Source organism: Triturus cristatus, chromosome 12 (assembly GCF_964204655.1).
Source record: "Triturus cristatus chromosome 12, aTriCri1.1, whole genome shotgun sequence".
NCBI classification, from domain to species: Eukaryota; Metazoa; Chordata; class Amphibia; order Caudata; family Salamandridae; genus Triturus; species Triturus cristatus.
This window is the reverse complement of record NC_140595.1, coordinates 540,742,933-540,765,180: the sequence shown is the minus strand read 5'-3', so window position 1 is coordinate 540,765,180 and position 22,248 is coordinate 540,742,933. Positions and strand designations below refer to the sequence as shown.

The 22,248-nt window shown below is 44.0% G+C and overlaps 1 protein-coding gene across 2 annotated transcripts in view; it reads left to right on the top strand.

The window, feature by feature from the left end:
• DUS2 (dihydrouridine synthase 2) overlaps window positions 1-22,248 on the top strand; it is a 571,780-nt gene that overhangs the window by 534,491 nt on the left and 15,041 nt on the right. For both annotated transcript variants that reach the window (XM_085639553.1, XM_085639554.1), the window contains exon 14: window positions 356-443. In XM_085639553.1, coding sequence (XP_085495679.1) covers window positions 356-443 — 88 coding nt within the window. The remainder of the gene's footprint in view (window positions 1-355; window positions 444-22,248) is intronic.

The following is a 22,248-nucleotide window of genomic DNA, read 5'->3' as shown; positions in this document are numbered from 1 at the left end:
GGCTGCTTAATACCAGCAAATTCAGGCTGGGGTGGTTTTTTGAGGAAAGCTTCATTAGACAGTGGCAAAAGACAATCATTTGGAATAGTCTGCTCATACAACTTCAGCTGTCTGTACTTCAACTGACGTTTCACAGAAAATTCCAGCCACATATATCAAAACAATTGCAATAAATTTTCCTTATGGTCCTCATTGTGACTTACAGTAGATTTTCCTGAACGTCACCCGACCTGATTTATATTTATTTTGTGTGCTTCAAAAATTCCCTCGCCCAGTTCCTTATGTTTCTCGCTGATTCTCATGTCTTTTGGAAACCACACTATTTAATCATACATTTTGTGCTTTATTTATGCAGGCTGGAGTATATACCACAAATGACACCAAAGATGTACCTGCTGGAGTGGTGTAGGAAAAAGGAGCTTCCTCAGCCTGTCTATGAAACTGTAAGTCTTTCTCATTCCTCCACACATGATTTTAAACCTTTAGTTCAGCATTCTGACTCTATTCATTCTGCTACCTTCCATCAGGTCTTGAGCTTTGTAATTACATCACAGCCGTGCTGGTTACTGGGAGAGTGAAAAACCTTATGGCCTTATTTGGAGTTTGCTGGACAAGGACACCATTACACATGTGGTAAATGTCCTGTCTTCTGCGTTACGAGTGCTATTGACTACTATGCACATGTAATACGGCAGACGGGACATCTGCCACTTTGAGGTGGAGTACCCTGTCTGCGAAACTTTAAATAACATTCTTATGGCTCTTCTATAAATACAAGAACTCTCTAAAAGTTATCTTGTTTTACTTTAACTTGTCAGATCAGAATCTGATATGAAATTATTTTCATCTCTTTGTTGATCTCAGCCTGCGCAGGGCAGGTAGTTCACACAAGGAAAAGGACCGATGAGAGAGCAGCTTTTTAAGGGGCACTTAGAAATTATTTTTCACCTTCATGATTTGGTGTAGAAGGAAGGCAAGTGTGGAAAAGAGATACAAGATCATCCTCATGAAGAAAGCCACATTGTCAGCAGAAGTGTTCCTTATTACATTAAGTGAAAAATTAAAATGACTTCCCTGTTTTAGTTAATAGAAGGCAGGTCACAGCTACTTCACTGAAAAAGAGTTTGGCCACAACTGCTAAACAAGTGTCTTTACAAAATATGCTCCCTGTAGGATCCTTGACAAGAGAGAAAGGATCCCGCAAAGCAGGTTAGCAGTAAAACTTCAAGTTTATTCTGATGTAGCAAGAACCCATCCAGGTCCCAGCCAGTGGATCAAACCGCACTCTTAATCATTTGAAATACAACATTCCATGTTCCTAGGATACCATCAATAAAGGATGCATGGCCAAGATACCATGGCACCCTTGGGTCTTTATAGCATTCTTAAACACCTTAATCACACGCATAGGCTTGGAAAACTTGGTACTACATCCAGATTGCTTAATAACCACCAAGTCACCAACCGCAAGTACAGTATCATTGATGGCCTTTCTAGAGTCAAAATTCGCTTTCCTTGCCAGGCTTTTCTCAACTTCTCTTTTGTACCACTCACAACCGTCATTCTCAGACGTTGACACAGAGGTAGACTCCTCAAAATTTCGCACCCATGAAGGTTCTACAATGGTACTAGGAGATCTGCCTCTGAAGAGAACTAAAGGAGACTTCCCTGTAGTACTATGAGGAGTCAACCTATAAACTCCTATTTTTTTTAAAACTTCCTTTTTCCAGTTGAGACCACAACCTTTGGATAAGGAGATGGTTTCTTTCAACCACACCATTGGTTTCAGTATGATAAAGAGAGCATCTTTTGTGCTTGATTCCACAATTTTTTTTAGGAAAGACTCCATTTCCTGTGAAACCAGTTAGACTTCATTATCCGTAAGAATAGAGTCAGGGAAACCTTCTCTAGCCATGAGATTTTCTAAAAATGCTATCACTTAAGCTGTCTCAATCCCACTTGTGAAGTGAACCTCAGGCCATCTTGAAAACATGTCAACAAGTACCGAGATAAATGTTTGTTGTCCTTAAGAGTGAACAGGAACAAGGATATCTAAAGCTATCTCGTTCCACGGTCCACTAGGTAATTCTCTTACAACCATAGGTTGTACTCTCACAGCTCAGGACTTTTCACACAACGCACATGCCGTACAATCCCTGACAATCCTTTCTACTAGCAAATCCATGCCAGGCCACCAATAAGAGGAGTGAAGTCTCTCCTTTGTCTTGGACATCCCCAAATGAGAGAGATGAGCCAGAACAATCAATCAATTTGTTGCAAAGTTTAAGAGGTGGAACTAATCTTGTCCCACGAAATAACAAACCTTCAGAAACACCCAATTCGTCCTTCACACCCCAAAACTTAGCAGCCTCCTCAGACTCTTGTTTTTTTGAGTACCACCCTTTATGTACCAAGGTTTGAATTTCAGTAAGGACCTGATCCGAGGATAACTCCAGACGCCACTGATCTTCAAAAACAATTTCCTCACCTATTAAACACACATGGATATCACTCTCTTCGTCAGACACGCTCTCATCAACTTTTTCAACTAATCTCGACAACGTGTCTGCTATGCCATTTTTCACACCTGGAATGTACCTTATATCAAAATCATATTCTTGGAGTGCAATCACCCATTTGGTTATCCTGCTGGAAACCAGATCAATACCTTTTTTGGTGAAAATCTCACAGTAAGGCTTATGCTCTGTTTTGACTAAAATTTAGTACCCCAGAGAAACGTTTTGAGTTTCTTGATGGACCAAACACTGCTAAGGCCTCTCGTTCAATAACTGAGTAATGTGACTCAGCATCCTCGAGACCCCGAGAAACTAACATGATAGTTCTCATTCCCCCTTCACCTTGTTGTTGAAGTACAGCCCCTAAACCTTTAGGACTCGCATCTGTTGTAATAATAGATGTCCTAGTCGGGTCAAAACTTTTAAGTTTGGGAGCAGGGTTAAGTTTATCTTTAAGAACTATAAATTAATTCTCACATGCATCTTTCCACTTGAATTCAATGCCTTTCTTCAAAAGAGACCTCGTGTTGCCACTGAGTTCAGCAAAGTTCTCAACAAACATATTGTAATATTCAACCATCCCAAAGAATTTCATAAGTTCTTCTCTGCAAGTGGGGGCACACATGTGAGAAATAGCATCTACTAAGTTACCTTTGGGCGTAATTCCTTCATTATTGAATCTAGTCATTATGTAGTGTAGGTTTCTTATGTTAGGTCCTGAAGAATAGCCACTTCAACCACCTGGACATACGCAGGCGAGAAACATGTTAACCTTATTTTAGAACAACTCACTTTCCCTGCTCATTAGGACCATTATATCCTATATCAGCACCATATATATTTTTAATTAGGTTAGTGAGCTCAATCAGTGAATAAACTGATACTGAACATCACTAGACCTATTTTAACTCACTCTCCAAAACCACTCTACACACACCATTAGAGCCCACAAACCTCCACTTCACCATACGGCTATAGAAAGATCTCCGGCAAAGAGCCCCCTAGTGGGTGCCCGTCGGGCATTGCAGCGCCGATCCGACGAGGAGCTATGCCATGATGAAATATGACACCCTTCTGGGTGTGAGGGCACTTGCTCCTATTGGAGCACATCTCCTTAACTACAACACTAATATATCTCTCTCTCTTAGCCTTGAGGAACTGCACACGCTAGAAATGAAACAAACATCCTCGACAAGCAACATCTGGCAGACTACCCAATCTCCTCTTGCTAGCTCAGTCACAGTTGGTGCATGCGTCTGTTTAGCTACATCTTGCAGCAATATCAAAATATAGACGTTCATCACATTCTCTCTGTTAGTGCTCAAGCAGAATAATGAAGCAGTTCATAAAAGGATTGTTCAGCATTTCTGCTACTTCCCCCAGACTGGCAACTGAACATAATTCCATCTCAACTCATGAAGAGTCCATTCCATCCCATATACAGGCCATACCTCATATTTCTCACATGAATGGCTGCTTTGTTTTTAGTGCTCACTTCGACCAGCAGGGTAAAGGCGATACAGGCTTTCTCAATTCAAGAACCCTTCTTGCACCTCACAGGCAATTTGGTATCTCTCAGAACCAGTCCAAAATTCATTCTCAAGATTCCTTCAGATTTCCGCCTCAATTAGCCTATAATATTTTGACTTTTTTTTCCAAGTCCAACATCACCAGCTGACCTGTCTATTCATACACTGGGTATCAAAAGATATCAAAAAAAAATTCTATTTACATCGCACTAAACTACTCAGAAGAACTGGCCAACTGTTTATCTCATATGGACACATTCGTAAAGGTGCTCCAGTCATGAAAGCAATCATTGCTCAATGGATTTAAGCTGCAATCCAGTTCTGCCACTCAAATGCTGGCAAGCCACTCACAGCAAAACCAAGGGCACACTCACACTCAACTATGGCAGTTTCCACCTGAACTACTTTGTTTGCGGGAGTGCCTCTGGAGGAAATGTTGTGCTGCGACTTGGAAGAGTGTGCATATATTCAGGCAGCATTGTTGCCTGGAATCGCCACAGTGCAATGATGCAAAGGTTGGACAAGGTTTACTACACCACTTTTTTCAATATGGGGAGGCTCTTTTGGTTCCATATGTTTGCTAATGTATTTATGCAAATTTTAATATATGATATATATAATAATTTATTAAATCACATATGAATGTTATGTTTATATTTTCTAGCCACCATCCGCTTTTTGTATGAATACTGTAAGGTATACAATACAGTAACTGCTTGCTATTGTGATTCAAGCATGTGAATCTATGACTGATCCAATACTGGAGAACATAATAAGTTACTTACCTGTAACTGTAGTTCTCCAGTATTGTTATCTTTCATAGTTGCCCATGCTCTGCTGCCACACCCGTAAGAAGAAATCCTCAACAATTCCTTAACTACTGGAATATTTCCAGAAGATCTTAAAATATCATACATACGCCCATTACTAAAGAAAACAAACCTGAACCCGCTTAACCCTGACAACTACAGTCCTATTTCAAATGGAACTTTCCTGGGCAAACTCATAGAAAAAGCATCATTCACCCAGATGTCACAATTAGTTGAAGATAATTCTATACTTTCAGAGTTCCAAAGATGATTCAGTCCAGGAAGAGGCACAGAATCTGCCCTCGTTGCCATCTGGGATGACCTTAAGAAAACAGTTCACCGTAATGGGGTTGCTGCACTACTTCTCTTGAACCACTCAGCTGCTTTTGGCACGGTTGACCTAGACACTCTAATACAAAGACTCAACGAAGCTGGCATAGAGGGGACTGCTCTCGACTGGCTCACATCCTATCTTCATAACAGAACTAATTTCATCCATACCCCCCTTTTTCATCCAAACCGTACTTCACAAAAGCACGGTTTCCTCAAGGCTCTATTATCTCATCCATGCTTTTCAACATCTACATGAAGTCATTACCAGCACTGATCAATCAATTTCACCTCACATACTATAACTATGCAGATGACACACAAATACTTCTTAAATTGGAAAGACCCAAAGAAATCGGACACTCACAAATTTTCAGTTGTCTCAGACCTGTGGATCAGTGAATGACCTGGAACCATCTCAAATTGAAAGCTTCCAAAACAGATAATACTCATGTGTGGCGATTGGAAAAATGATGACCCACTCACCGCCTGGCCTGATGACCTGGGAACACCGCCTAAAGTATGAAAGGAAGTAAGAAACCTCGGAATTACCATGGACTCCAAGCTATGAATGAATGCAATGGTGGACAAACTAGCAAGATCAAGTTTCGTTACTGTAAAAACTCTAAGACGCATCTTCCCCCACCTGAGATTTCCTCACAAGGTCCAGGCTAGTATCTCTCTAGTTCTCTCTAAACTCGATTACGCAACCAGCGACTGCAAATGGTTCAGAACTCCACTGCCAGGCTACTCTTACATATAAAGCCACAAGCCCACGTCTTCCCTGCCTTGAAAGCCCTAAATTGGTTACCGGTTGTCAGAAGATCCACATTCAAGCTGCTTTGTATATCCCACAAAGTGATACAAGGAACAGGTCTGCTCTTCATCAGGAATAAAATCGCCAAATACATTCAACAAAGGAACCTCTGCCCTAAATTTGGCACCTCTCCTCAAAATCCCAAGATACAAGAAAAAAACTATAGGTGGCACATCCTTCTCTGTTTAAGCAGCCACAATATGGAACTCTTTATCCCCAAACATAAGATCCACGATAACCACCTTATCTTCTGAAGACTACTCAAGAGTTGGCTCTTCCCCACATAACCACTGTAATCAAACATAAATAAACAGCATATCCCTCAGTATATAAGCATTTGTTTGGACTACAGATATGTACCTACATATGTGTATTACTTTGTATAAATGTATATAATAAATAGGTTTTAAATATATAGATATTTGTAAGTTCTGCTTTACAAATGTACAAATCACTTATGGTTGTATTCTATGTTTAACAAGTATATAGGTGACTGCATAAATAAATACATATTTGATCATATCATAACTATTTATCTGCAATTGCTTCACTATGGAATTACAAAACAAAAATAATTTAAAAAAAAAAGAATCTTTAAATACGGCAACAAGTGAAAGTCTGAGTTTATCAAATACAACTTAAATCTACATATATAACCTTCCTTATACATATATACCTTCCATGGACGTATGTATCTTTATATTATTACTTTGCTTCTAATTCAGCATCTCCAATGCACTACCCTATATCTCATCCTATACCTCTCGCAATATATCCTCTACCTCCAATCTGACTCATCTCTAACCTCAATCTACTACTTTTTCCAATGCACTACCCTATTTCTCACCCTATACCTCTCTCAATATATCCTCTACCTCCACTCTCTCACTTATCCCAAACCCCATTCTACTACTGTGATCCCCAAAATAACCCTTTCTAGACTCTCACCTATTTCTCACCCTATACCTCTCTCAATATATCCTCTATCTCCACTCATCCCAAACCCCATTCTACTAATACAATCCCCAAAATAATCCTTTCTAGACTCTTCCATCCTCTACCCCTACTTGCATCATCTCATGCCGCTTTTACTGTTCAGATCTCCCAAACAAGCCTTTCTAAACCCTTCCCTCTGAGTCTCCCCCCTCCACCTCCCCTTTACTCATCCCAAACCTCCTCCTACTGCTATGAGTGGAAGAGGTGTGGCGCAGCGGCCAGGATGCCTGACTCCGGACCACGGGGTTCACGGTTCGATCCCCGGCGGCAGGTTAGCCCAGCACCATTTGACTCTGGGCAATAGCTCGCTTAATCTTCCCGACGGCCCCCAGCGCCAGGACACCACTCCGGAGGTAGCTGTGCGCTTTACAAATGCTAGTATTTATTTCATTTCATGAGCTCCAAAAAACAACAATTCTAAATCCTTACCTCTTCTATCCCTCCGCTATCTTTTTCAATTCAAATAACAGACTAACATGTCCACCACTCAAATTAATTTCATATTTCCCTACACTAATTCTCCGCGAATCCTGTTTGGGTCCCGAAGTTGGGTGCTACCCACCGAAAAGCGCTTCAACACCTCATCAGGGATAGCAAGCGCTGTGAAAATGCAGACCCTTCTCTCTTCTATCCCTCCACTGTCCTTTTCAATCAAAATAACAGATTAAAATGTCCACCGCTCAAATTAATTTCATGTTTCACTATACTAATTCACCACTAATCCTTTTTGGGCTCCGAGGTAGCGTGCTACTTGCCGAAAAAGCACTTCAATGCCTCGTCAGGGGTAGTTAGCTCTAAATAAATTCAATTACAATTACAAACAACTCACCCTCCTCCCCTGAGAGGCTCCCCTTATAGCTTTGGATTATTTTATTCCCTCTTGTGCTTGAAAATCTGAGGGACTTGGCCTCTCTTTGGTGTGTTCTACAGGGTTCTATCCCCTGATTGGCGAAAGTTTGAAGTTTGGTCCCTTTTTAAAAAGGACATAGGCTATTAAAGTGATTTTTCATTGCCATAATAGACTATGATAACGATATATACTGCTTTATTATGGTACCGTGAACTCCCACTTGACGACGGTAAAATGATTCAAGCATGAGAATCTATGAAAGATACCAATACTGAAGAACTACAGTTACACGTAATAACTTATTTTCATACCGCTTTTTTTGCCTCCCCTCCCTCCAAATTTATAATCCAATATCCAAGTAAATATATTGCATGAAGGCAGCCCTGCAAGGCCTTTTGAATGGGGTACTAGTCTCAATTTAACAGGGGCACTGTACTGGTACTGCGGGGTTTCTCTGCATGCATTTGCCACCATGGATCACCACGACCTTCTTGAGGGGTTGGCCGTGGTGTCTGAAGCATTCCCAACCAGTATAGAATGGTTTGGTTCCTCCTATCCAATAGTCAACATAATTCCAAATGAGGTATTTTTAGTTCTGTTAAGTAAAGGAGTAGGAGAGCACCTCATACATTGAGTTAATGGATCAATTTCCGAATGGGTTCATTCAGTTTCCGAGCAAATTGCTACAGTTCTTACTTGGCATATAAATGTATGCTAGTTGCCCGGAAAAACAACGTATTTGAGTGTCCACAGTTATTTAGTGCTCAATATTTGAAATATATTCAATAGCTTATTATTTTCAAATGTTGTTTCTGCAATAGGCAGGGAAGCTACTTTGACCAATATTCCTTTAATTTTACCCTTTTAAGCTGTCCCTTGCCATACATTTTGCATATTGTTTTATTGCTTAGTCATTTTACAGCTTCTTAATATAATAATTCAGCTGTTTTCCAATGATACTGATGTATACAGCTATCTGATAGAGACTTTTAGCCACAGACTCCTTACCTTAGAATTATCCACAGGCGTCAGACTGGACCTGGACATTTTTTATGAGCAGTACCCCTGCGCGCCGGTAGGTAGTGGTGTTCGGCTGTGCTTGGCGTCATCCACACCAGAAGTGCCATTCACAGTGCCTATATAGGTGGCACCCAGGAGCGTTGATGTCATTTATTTTCTTCCGCGCCAGCCAGCGCAGATCCATGAAGAGCTACCACTTAGTAATTTTTTTTATTTCAAAGTATTTTATTGGTTGTTTCCAAATAAAGCAATACATACAGTACATCAAATGAGAGGACATAAGGACTAGACATGCGAAAAAATAAGCAAAGTAATAAACTAAAACACAAAAGCATTAAGTAATCAGGTAGGTGTGTCTGAATGTCATATTTTTACTCAAGTATGCTTGGCTAGTGGTAACCAGCCACTACCACTTAGTCATTTTTTACTCACTTTTATGATGTTTTGTTGAAGTCTTTTTGAGCTTTACCTCCTGGTGTGGTAGTTATTTTACCTAGGAAGGCTGGCTTCAAGTCCTGTAGTGCCTGTCATCACCAGATGTTGGTAACAGACCCCCACCTTGTATGACTCAGATGCCTCGTGCAGGACTACGACCTGAAGGCCTGCCCCGACTGCGTCATCATGAACCCGAAGGCCTTGAGGGAGCAATGCCTCAAGCTTATGGTAGCTTGATGTGCAACACAGCGGCAATCGACGTCCTGGTCTAGAGGAAGGTTCTGAGAGCAGTCGCGAGACCAGAGATAGTCATTCCACTCCAAGTCGTCGAGCCACTCTGGTAAGTCCAAGTCCCACAAGAAGAAGAAGAAGAAGTCGAAGTGTGCTTCGACTTCACCTCATTCTGCGGCCAACAAGACGAAGGAGCATCGTCACTTGAGGCCTGGCTCCGTGGTGAGCCAGCGCCTGGGTCGGCTCTGCACCTCCCCGATTTTCCGGGAGCCGGAGCGACCCCCACCCAACGGAGAGAATTTTATGAGGCCATGCATGCAGCCTGTTTCCTACGGTGTGCCTTCATGCCACTCAGGTTCAGGAAGGGCCCCTACTGGATCCAAGCCTGCAGCTCCGGCCCGGCACCAGTCCGGTCCCAAGGATCCACTGATGGAACCGATCGCGCCGATCATGCCACCTCGACCTTCCCTGACGCCAATCCCAAGGCCCCCTGTGCCAGCAGCGAACACCAGCGGTGAAATCCCTATCCTCATCCCTGACTCCGACACAGAGCCAGAGGGGCATTGTCCAACGCTGGCACCAACTGGAGCCATGCCTTCCAGGCCAGAGCCTGAGTCGCATTCTTATGGGCTAGAACTCTGGGAGGAAGGGAGGGGGTCGCTGGACCATGAAGATACCAGCCCTACGAAGAAAAAAAAGGACTGTATTGAGCATCTGGGTGACGCCAGTGGCTTGGACACTTCTCCAGATACTGGCATGCTTTCTCCTTCTACCATTGCTACCGGGGAGGGAACATCATTTGCAATGATGGTGCAGGGTTCATGTCTTTACTGCCGCCCGCTTACCACAGCCTACAGCGTCCAGCAGGTTCAGCGCCATGAGGTGCTCCTGGTCATCCGCTCGTGCCAGGAGGCGCATAAAAGCCCGCAGGGAGTCCCGCAGTGCGGGATCCGCACAGATCCGTCCAGGCAAAGCCCGGGCCAAGGACACGCCTGTCTGAGACCGGGCTGGGCCACCCATCTAACGCCTGTTATCCGGCCATCGTTTGCCGTTGTAGCTGAAAGTTTCTCTGGGATGGTGAAAAAGATGCCTACAGCGACGGCTACCCCTGGGGTAACTATAGCCACCTTGGACCCCTTTCTAACTAAAGCTACTAATGCCATTTCTATGGAGATTGCCATAGCTGAGCGAAGGCTCTCGTTGGGGGCTGGTGCCTGTGCTTCACTGGAGGGCTCTGATGGTGTGATTCTTGTTCCCGAGTCTAATATTAATTCTGTAATAGTGGGCCCGGAACTTCCGGAAGCTGGTAGCTCGCTTTCAGAGGTCCCGTTGTCTCCAACAGATAATGCCACAGAAAAATCTACGGTTAACCCCATACCAATTGCTACCTCTGTTATAACGAAGCCTCCAGTTCTAGACGCCGGCAAATGGAAAGAGGAAAAAAGGCCCATCCAAAGAGTCAGCTCCCCCCTAAAACTAAAAAGTCAAGGAAGTCAACCCCCCGTCAACTTTAGATCTGGACTCCGTCAACCCGATCTTATCTCGGCCCCCAGAGGATCTTTATGCTTTATTATCCCCTTTGTTTCAACTAATTTTGTCCCGTTTGGACTTCATCTAACAGAAATTACGAGAGCTTATGAATCACAGTTCTGTTTCTAATAAAAAAATTGCTTTTGTTATCGATGTTTTACAACACCCAGAAATTCTTTCTAATGCTCCACCTCCGCACTCACGGGCAGATAGCCGTTTAACTGCGGACAAACCCGGGTCTGGGACCGGGGCGGCAATAACTCCCTGTACTACAACGCCTCAAACTAATGTCAGTTCAACTACAACAAGTGCCAGAGACATCCCACAGGTGATTAGGTCTCTAAATGGTACGCCCCAGGCCCTTCTTGCCCAGTTCTTCATGAGTCCAGACCACCTATCAGAAGCTCGCAGAGAGAATTTAATCAGTCACAGGGTGATTCTTGCAATCAAATATTGAATCTCCTGCCTGCAGCTTGTCCATACGTCTTAATACTGGTAAATGTTCCAGCGCTTAGAGCCGCCCAAAGAGAATCATCATCATCATCATAGTCTTTATTCGAATTAAAAGTAATTCATACGAGACACAAACATATGCATAAGACAAAGTTATAAAATCCAATTCACTAAGAATATAAAAAATCTTACAATAAATAGCTAAAAAACAGATTTAAGAAGAGAATTAAACATATCAGCAGACTTCAGATGAAGCGAAATATCAATAAATGGTTAAACAGTATAACATCCAAAGATGGGACCCTACGAAGGTGGCACCTCTATTCCCCGTATAACATTACGTCTTAAGGACCATGCCCATCCCAAGTATTTAGCTAAGGCGATTGAGTGGACTGGAAAAGTGCTTGTGCTTAGGATCCTAATGGCAACAGCAGAACACCTTGTGCCCAGTAATTTGCACAAAGGAGTAAGCCACTTTCGTCTGGGGTTCACGTATACAGGGCAGACAAACAGAAAATGAGCAATGGATTCTTTCGTGGCACCACAGCCAGGACAAGTGCCTTTACCTATACCAAACCACCCGCTAGTTAAGGTCCTGAGTGGAAGGGAGCCTGCTCTGAGTTGAAAATAGAGTTTCCTGTCTCTAGGTGAGGTGATCAAATCCCAGTAAGGTTCAAAGAATGGAGTGGCCTTTACCTCTAAGAAACGACTAGTCATCGAGGGGGAGACGGAGTCACTCCACGCCCTATGATTTACCCTCTCCCAATAGAGCGTTTTCAAAAGCTTCTTGGCGGGAAAACCAGCAGTAGCAGGGTCGCTCCATAAGCCTGCCAGTCCCAAGTCTATCAAAGTTTCCCGGAGGTTCCTAAGCCACCCTATCTTGTGAAACTTGTCGGCCTGCATTACATCCATGATTCCCATTGCATATGACCGAAGCTCCGGTGTAGTCCACAGTCTCCTCCAGTAGAAGACTGGGCGAAGTTTGGCCAAGTCCTTAAGGGCCTTCCTTCCTAGGTCATAGCGCAATGGGACCAGAGGCGTGCTTTGTGGGAGGCCTGTTATACAGCGGAAGAATTTGTTTTCAACAACTGTTAGGGATGATAATACGTCGAAACCCCAGAGCTCTGCCCCGTAGAACACTGAACTAAGGGCCTTTGCCTCGTATACCTGGAGCACGGGTTTGACCGGCTTGGTGAGGGATTTTTTGTGCTCATTAATCAGTGTTCCCGTGATCTGTGTGAGTTTCAACGCAGACAACTCCAGGTGTCTATTCCACTTGTTATTGTGTGTCACGTGAATGCCCAAGTAGGCAAAGTTATTTACCTCCTCGAGGACTTGGCCATTCATTGTGAGTTTACCTGTTCTGTAGCTTGGGTGCGGGTTGAATGTCATGAGCTTGGTCTTGGTCACGTTGACCTCCAAGCCATATTTGTCACAAAAGTCTTCAAAGACTTTCAAGGCCCTTTGCATGCCACTCGGAGTTTTTGATACTATAAGGGTATCGTCGGCAAACATCAATATTGGGGTAGGAACTCCAGCCAACTTTGGAGCATCAGTGCTGGTTTGGATCATATAATCAACTACGCCATTAATATACAAAGAGAAGAACGTGGGTGCCATGGCACAGCCTTGGCGCACACCACGCTCAACCGGAAACTCAGGGGTTGTATCCCCCAGGCCTCCCCACTGTATTTTGGCAAAATTAGGTTCGTGGAGCCTCCTGATTAAAGTCAGTAGTTCCAAGGGAAGGCCGAGTTTTTCAAGTACCCACCAAAGTTGCTCTCGAGGGACGAGGTCAAAGGCAGCTCTTAGATCTACAAAAGTGACATAGAGACTGCCTTTGCCTAGCGTAACTGTCTTCCAAAGCAGTTGTTCAAAGCGGAACACCTGGTCCACAGTGCTGGTGAATTTACGAAAACCTGCTTGGAGGCTAGAGAGGATCCGATTATCTTCGATCCAGGCCAGTAGCTCATTCAATACCATCCTCCCAATGACTTTTTGGATTGTATCAATTAGGCTAATAGGCCTATAGTTTCCTGGGAGGGTTTTGTCACCCTTTTTGAAAATGGGAATTATAATGGCGCCCCCCCACGATTTAGGTACTGGGGCACCTTCAGCCACAGCATTGGCCAGGAGAGCGATGTACTTGCTCCAGGGGGTCTTATTGTTAAGAAAGAGGTCAGATGGAACACCATCCAGCCCTGGTGCCCGCCCGGCGGCTACACAAGCCAAAACAGCTAGAACGTCCTTAGGGCTGAAAGGACCGGACGAATAGAAGCCATATGGGGTTGACCCCAAACTTCTATAGAGGGGGTCGCGTGCGTATTGGGGTTTAAAGTACCCCAACCAGTCATCTTGGGTCACGTGGTTTGAAGGTTTTTCGGGGGAGCCACCTCTGTTCCACTTGATCACGTTCCAGAACAGTCTAGTGTCCCTGGCATAACAAGCCTCCTTCAAGTCAAGCCAATAAGATTCGTCCCATCTTTTCTTTGCTTTGGCTAGGCACTTCTTATAAGAGGATCTGGCTTGTTGTGTGTATGCCTTGTTCCCGCTAGAGAGAGCTTGTGAAAGAGTACTTCTAGCGCATTTACATTCATTATCATACCACCTCAATTGCTTGCGCGGTGGCTTATTGCCCTTTCTTAGTGGTTTGAGAAAAAAGCAGCGCAAACCTTCAAAGAAGGATTCATGTATTCTAGTTGCTTGGTCGCTATTTCCTTTGTCTTTCAAAGCGTCCTCCAACCTTGTAATGGTTGCGGAGAGCTCTATGTCAATACTAGCAATGATCGTGACGTTGGTCATTACCTGAGGCCACTTTAACCTCCGCATGTCATTAGACGGAACGCATCCAGTAGAAGCCATGAGTGTCTCCTCACACATCGAGCGGTGGTTCCCCCACCAACTGTGGGAGACACAAATGGGGTTGTGGTCGCTCTCTAATCTTGACTCGACCACCATGTCAATAGGTTGGCGCCACATGCTCAAACCACAAAGCACATAGTCTATCCTGCTTGTTGAGCGGCCATTGTCAAAGGTGGGTGCTCCCAACCTGTCCCCTGGGGTCCTGCCGTTCAAGGCCCTTAGGCCCCTCTCAAGGCAGAGTGCGTTTACCTGCACTGCTACCGAGGACCACCTTTTGATGGGAGAGAGTGAGAGTGCTGGTATGCCCCATAATCTATCCTCTTCGGGATCAAGGCCACTTTCTAGATCCGGATCTAGTAAGGGTTCAAATGTGACGTTAAAGTCACCAGCAACAATCAAGTCCCTGTTGCACGATTCGGTTTCTATAAGGCTAATCAAGGTATCCAGCACCCTTGACGCTTTCCCTTTCGTGCCACGGAGATATAGATTATAAATATCCAAACTACCCCTATGGTCAAGGGTTAATCTCACTAATTGAATATCCGGAGAGCCCGTGTCAATCATAACGGCGCTCGGGAATATGTCCTGGCGAGCCCAAATGATTAGTCCACCCATTGGACGACCTAACGGGCCTTGGGTGGCTGGGACGTGAAAATTCAAATATCCCAACAGGCACCGAGCCTCGCAGGCCCATGTTTCCTGCAGGAGACAAACATCATATTTACTCACAAAACTAACCCATTCCGGTGAATCTAATTTGGTCTTGATACCAGCTAAATTCCAAGACAAAAGAGTCCCTTGCTGGGTGCTAGATGGTGCAATGTGGGGTGCAGCAATCTGGCCTAGTGCGCTTTCCCTCTCGCCCATCCTGGAATTAGGTGACGAAAGAGCCCCAGGGATTAGAAATGGTCCTGTCAATACAAGGGAGGCAACATCATGGTCGGCCGTGGGTATACTTTCATTGACCCTCGGCGTCTTAGGAGATGAGGCGTTTGTCATACAATGGGATTGTCAGTAATTGAAGCCCGTATTGTAGAAGAAGTTTAAGTTATGGGCCTCTATCCCTGTTCTGAATCCGTGTGGTGGATATTCCGTAATAAACCTTGGAAGACGTGCGTCTTCGAAATTGACGATGATGCAATCTCCCTGAGTGTTTTTAGGTTGGGGGCCTACCCATTGTACTCTTCTGACAAATAGAATCCGCCCATTAAGGTGAGTAGGGATTGGCCTATACATATTAAGCCAATGACTCGTTTTATTTTTTAGTTGGTGAAAGGATTCAGTTTTGCCAGTGGGGAGTTCAGGGACACCGGTTAAGATCACAACATAAGGTAGAGATTCAGGTGGTAGATGTATTTGTATTGGGGATGTTCTAGGCACAGTGTCTGGGGTGGCTATCTCATTAGCTGTTTTCGCGCCCACAGATTTCTTGGGGTTAATAACCGAAGATGCTTTGCTTGTACATCCCTCCCACCCAAATGGCTGATGGATATCTGGCACCCCCTACCGCCCTAACGACTGACGCGTATTTGGAGGTTGTGAAGGCAAGGCTGTACCTGGGCCTGTGCTTGCGTCAGTAAAGGCGGGGGGGTTTGTCCGTTAAAAGCAGCGTGGGGGTCATAGAATTTATGCCATGAAGGCAATTACTTTTGCCAATATCCCTGGTAGCTAGCTTAACGACATTCTTTAGTGAACAAAAATTGTCCAAAATAGTTTGTTCTAGTTTGTCAACTTTTTCTACAACTGTTATGATCCTTTCTAATAATGGTAAAATTAAGGAGCGAACAGTGTGTTCTAACTGGGAAATCATGTCATTGCCATTAGGCAAGGAGGAAGTGGGTGTACTTGCATCGACTAATGTTGGGCAGGCTGGAGAACTGAAAAAGTCAAGAGGTGACGTGTTATTAGTTGGTTTGGATATTTTCGCCTGCCTGGCGCCATCAATTACCCCAACCCTTTTCCTTTTGTGATGCGCTGGTCTAGAGGGTTTGCCCCCTGCCCTGGTCTGGGGTCGAGTGGCTTTAGACTTGGGTGTTACCACAGGTTCCACTACTGGAACCGGGTCTGTCATATCTGGAGATTGTGATAACCTCCCGGAAGATGATGGCAAATTGCGTGATATTTCAAACTCTGTGTGGGAAGGAACAACCCCCCGTGTGTGGTCTCTATGTTTGATTGGTGACTTAGCAAGAGCTAGCGGGCCCAGGGAGGAACGTCTGGCAAGCTTGGGGTCAATGGAAAGACGTCTTTCGGTAATGGCAATTTCATGCTCAAGTACCGAGACGGCTCGAGTAATAAATTGGTCCATGGTGCCAGACACTGTTGAAGGGACCGCGGCACGTTTCCCCATCCCAGACATTTCTCACAAAGCAAGTACGTTCCCAAAAATGGTAGCAAGGTAGCACGAATGTCAAATGTCATACAATAAGTCCTCCGAGGGTTCACAGGATGTACTCACTGAACAGAAGAATGGCCCAGCCCAGCCTCGTCCATCCACGGACGGCCACAGACGGTCCCGCCCTTGTCCCGGGCTTCTCCCGGCGCCAACCCGCGCGCGGACCCGCGGTGCGGTGGCACAGGTGAGATTTAAGCGCCTCCAGGCGCGAAAGAAGGTCCGGCGGCTTCCGGGTCCGCCGCTAGGGCTGATGGGAGTTGTAGTCTCCAAGCCCCGATCAGCGGTGAAGCGTAGCAGACTGTCGGGACCTCGCCGCACACCAGCAGAGAAACACCACCTCCTGAGGTAAAGGACGTGAAACCAGAATGTCACTCCCTGTTATCAACTCTTCGTTGTCTGTAAAATCCTGTTCGGTTCTTTACCGCTTCCGTAGGGCCAAGAGAGGAAGCCCAGCTAAGCCTTGTCCTGCTGCGGATGGGCGCAGACGGACCCACCCTTGGCCCACACGCGAACCGTGCTGCGGGAGTCCTCGCTGGGTTTTAAGGCGCCTCCTGGCGCTAGGGAACCTGGATCTCGTGTTCCCAGAATGAGGCAATGGCGGCAGTGCGGCTGGAAAGAAACAATTACAGGTGTCCCCAAAGAGAATCTACTTTACAACGAATGGACAAGTCTCGACATTGGCTCTCTATTCACACATGATCGGGACACCTAATACAGAGTGACTTATCAATGGTGAGAAGAACACCATGGATCGGTCCTACTACAAAGGCCTTTGAGGGTGACTCTATTGTGCTAAATTTTGATAATTCATTTATTGTAAGAGACTTACTTTTTCAACCATTGCCGGCTCACAAGCTGCCTACTAAAATCTCCTTTGTACCCCTGGATTTTTTCTACAATCCACAGAGTTTGCAATGTGGGTCGGTCCCTACTAGCAGGATGGTTATCCCTGTTCGCGATAATTCCTCTTTGTCGAATCACATAAATCATTCAGATTATCTCTCTTATAACAGGTTTGCCCCCCTATCAGGTTTGGATTCCTGTGATTGACTCGTACCTGTTAATCAGTCATCCCACATGCCACCTGAGGAACGGGAAAATGTGGGCGCTGTAAATGTTGATTGTTTGTCACTTCAGGGGGCACTTGATCCACACTTTAGTCAGAGCCATGATCCCACAGTTTTACCTCACCTAGTGCCCCAAGGTATTCATTATGATACAAACTCCTTATCTTACACACTCCTGTCCTGGAATATAGCAGGCTACAATAGCAAGTGAGAAAACGCAGAATGGCTTTCTACCATTACTAACTTTCACATTATCTGCGTTCAAGAAACCTGGGAGACTAAATCAATCTCCATTAATGGATATCGCTCGTTCCAACCATTAGCGATACCCGCCACAGGGGGGAGACATAGGGGGGGGTGGTTTGCTCAAACTGATTTCTAATTCGGTCGTATTCAATATTTTACATTTTATAAATATATCACCCTATTTTCATATTTTAGTAATTAAACGTTATGACTCCTGGGATCTTTTGCTGGTGAATTATTATAATAATAATTTTCTAAACCCTGATGTGGTCCCTAAACATTTAGACAAGCTACTAGAAGATCTAGTGGAGTCCCATCCTAACACTTTAAAACTCATCTGGCTCGGAGACTTTAATTTAAAGCCGTGTCCAAAAAACAATAAGGAAACATGTGGGATAGTGGATTTTAGAGAAGATTCCATTATACATTTTCATCATGATATACAGGGTGATGTCATAAATAACATCTTGATTAAATGGCAACTGGAGGTCCGTAATGAGTTAGATTCAATTACGGGGCATCTGTTCCCCACATTCTATAGAGCAGAGTATTCCTCCACAATCGACTATATTATTGCCACAGACACCCTTGAAATACGCTTTATAGAATTAGAGCCACAATTCACAGCCCTTAGTGATCATGCCATACTTTCCTGTGCCCTATGTTGGCGTGATCCAAAATCACGTAATGGCACTAGACTCCCCGAACCTATCCTAGCCAGTAAAAATGGCTTTGCTCTAAAATGGCACAGAGTCGATGATATTACGTTTTTTGCGGATCTTCTCTTGGCAAATCAAGAGGCTATTACTCTCTGCTTGGACCCCTTGGCAGGTTAAACCCAGGTAGTGGAGGCGTTTAGTAATCTTTTAATTAATATGAAGTTACAACTGACGATCCCACTGTCGGTAAGAGCCATCCCACAGCATTGTTGGTTTGATAAGTCCTGTGTCACAGCCTAAAACAAACTACGGTTAGCCCATAAAACTATACCAAGAGATAGAGGTCTTATCTGTACTTTGAGGGATGCTTATAAATCTGCGAGAGTTTCTAGGTTAAAGCAGCTTAAATCTGAGGCCTGGGACAATTTAAAACGAGCTTCTGCACTTCGCGATAATAACCCATTTTGGAAGGTGATTAACACTCCTTTTTTAAACGATCGTGGTGGTCCCTCTACGGACATGCATATTGACGAAGACTCCTCGTTAAGGTACTTCCAGGAAATCTTTAAACTTTCGGACGTTTCGAACTTGCCAGATAGCTGTCCACCTAAAAAGCTGCTATTCTATCTTTCATTTGAGCTTGAAGATATTATAGTGGCATTAACTCAATTGCCATCTATGAAAGCGCCAGGGCCTGACAGGGTCCCTATGGACATATTCATATCGAATAACCCCTTTTTGGGCTCCTCTGTTAAATGGGGTTTTTACTGTAATCACACAGTCTGATCCCCTGCCCTCCTGGAAACAATCTGTTATCATCCCAATCTTCAAGAAAGGGGATTCCTCCTCCCCTGCTAATTACCGACCTATATCTTTACTTGACAGTACGTCCAAGCTTATGGGTAGACTATTATTAAATACATTGGAAGCTTGGGCGGAGGAAAACAAGATCCTCACGGATGTACTGTATGGTTTCAGGAAGGGCAGGAGAACCATTGACCAGTGTTTTAATTTGTCTTTGATGATAGGAAAGTATACTGTGGCAAAAAAGGGCACTATATATATATGGCCTTTGTGGACCTTTCTAAGGCCTTTGATTGTGTTGTGCATAGTAAACTTTGGCTCATTTTGAAGGAAATGGGAGTAAACGAGGCAATTCTAGTGTTCATTAGGGGTTTATATATGGACGCTACCGCCATGGTTCGGTATGGGAGGCATGGCGAATGCACTAATTCCTTCAAGATTGAAAGGGGTGTCAGACAAGGGTGCGTCCTGGCACCATTTCTGTTTGCCCTTTATACTAATTAATTGACTACTGCTTTGTGTAACAGCGCGAAAGATACTCCCCATGTTCTGACGCCTCCCCTTCCAATTCTGCTTTATGCAGATGATGCTGTTTTGTTGGCAAGGACACCTCTGGCTCTTCAAAATTTGATTGTACATTACTCTGTTTTTATGAATAAATTGGACCTAAATGTTAATAAAGCAAAAACCCATATCATGGCATTGGGAAGTCCAAAGAAGAAGCAGTTTAGCCTGGGGACAAAATAGAGCAAGTTCATTGTTTTAATTATTTAGGGGTTGTTTTTGATGACAAGCAGAACTGGAAGGAGATGTTGCAGACGCGATCAAATCTTATGGCCAAAGTATTGCTGCCATCTTCAGGTTCTCTAAGAAATTAGGATGTAAACCATTAAGGGCAATGTCCAAAATCTATCTGGCCAAAACTGTATCAATTGCCACATACGGAGCGGCTATATGAGGAATATCGGAGGTGAGGGCACTTCAAATCATAGAGGACAAATTTGTTAAAAGATTGCTCTCACTCCCTTTAGCAGGGAATAATGTTATTGCTCACAAGGAACTAAGTCTGCCTTTTATCACTGATGCTATCAAATCGGCCCCTCTTACTCTATGGCTCTCAGTCTGGAAAAGAAGCTTGTTTGATTTAAATCAGAAGATCCTAAGAGATATTATGAACTTAGATCTTGCCCACAAAATCCCTTGGCTTTCATATTTTCGTTAAACTCTTGCCTACTTGGGGCTTGCATACTTATATGACACACCATCCATATGCCAAATTCCCTAAAGCAAGTTTAAAATATGTTTTTATAAAGAAAGCAGTAGTAGAAAGATGGGAAAGATACAGATGCAAACAATCTGTTAGGATCTATGACAGACTACCTCACATTCCTTTAGACCATAGTTCTTACCTCGTGTTTATAGAGACTATACAGCATCGTCATATCTTGATTAGATTTAGATTAAATTATATTCAGTTAATGTTGGGCCACCCGAATAATGTTTTTTCTATAAATAATTTACCTCCTTGACCTTGTAATGGTAAGGCAATTCAATCCACTGAGCATTTTCTCTTTTATTGTCCATTTTCCACACTAGAGAGAGAATTTTATTGTGCCACTTTTAACTAAATTTTATCTTCGTTCTTCTGCACTTGCACTTCCCACATTTTATTAATTAGAAACCGCATTTGTGTGTTTAGCTGTGTCATCATTTTTATTGGCAGCTATAAGATCTCGAAAAGCTTCATAGTACATATCTGATAGTATTTTTATAATGATTGTTTGATTAGACACTAGATGCAGACTGTTATTTTTCAGTTCTTAATATGACATTTTTAAGCTTAAATGTGCATTGGCTGTTTTGTATTATAATCACTTTTTTAAATCACGGTTCCTTGTATCATATGTAATGACATTTTATCTGTACTTTCATGCACTCTTTACTGTAAGGCGACATAAAGATATTTGATTTTTTTTTTGTTGAAAATATTTTTATTGAGTACTGCACGTAACATACAGGTGCACACAATCGATGATAAGCATTGGCGTACATTTCAAAATAACAAGTCGGCATAAATCTTGTCTGCATACTTAGGCAAAGCCTACGTGGAGTGGAGACACTCTACATGAAGTACAACAATATTTGCATCATGAGTGTACAAACTATATAGTCATAAATCGAATATCGACCTTAATATGTGCGATCAGTTGCAGTACCCCATACCATCCCACCCCAAACCATATCCAAACTTAAACAAGTAACTTAACCGCCGCCGGAGACAATACACCACACTGATGTTTCTGCGTCCAATGCGTATCAGGCCTGAGGTCCTCCGGGAAAGGTGTGCAAGGAGGGGGGGAGGGGAGGGGAAACAAGGGGGAGGCCCCCCCGAAGGGGAGAGAAGAAAAAAGGGGGGGGAATAAAAGGAGCAGAGCCGGAAATAAGGGAAAGGAACGGGAGGCGCCCGGGCAGAGCGTGTACAGGCATTATATCGTTAGCAGTCAGACAACTGTACCATTTTCACCCACACCACTCTGTGATTCTACAGGCTCCTCACCCTCGACAGCCTTAAATTGTTCCACCAGGTGTGCCCAGTCCAAAGAAATCATCCGCTTCCGCAGTCCCCTGTACTCTTCGTGCTGCAAAGCCTCCCTCTCAGCAACCGCCCATCTGCCCACCTCTTTGCGCCAAGTGCCTGC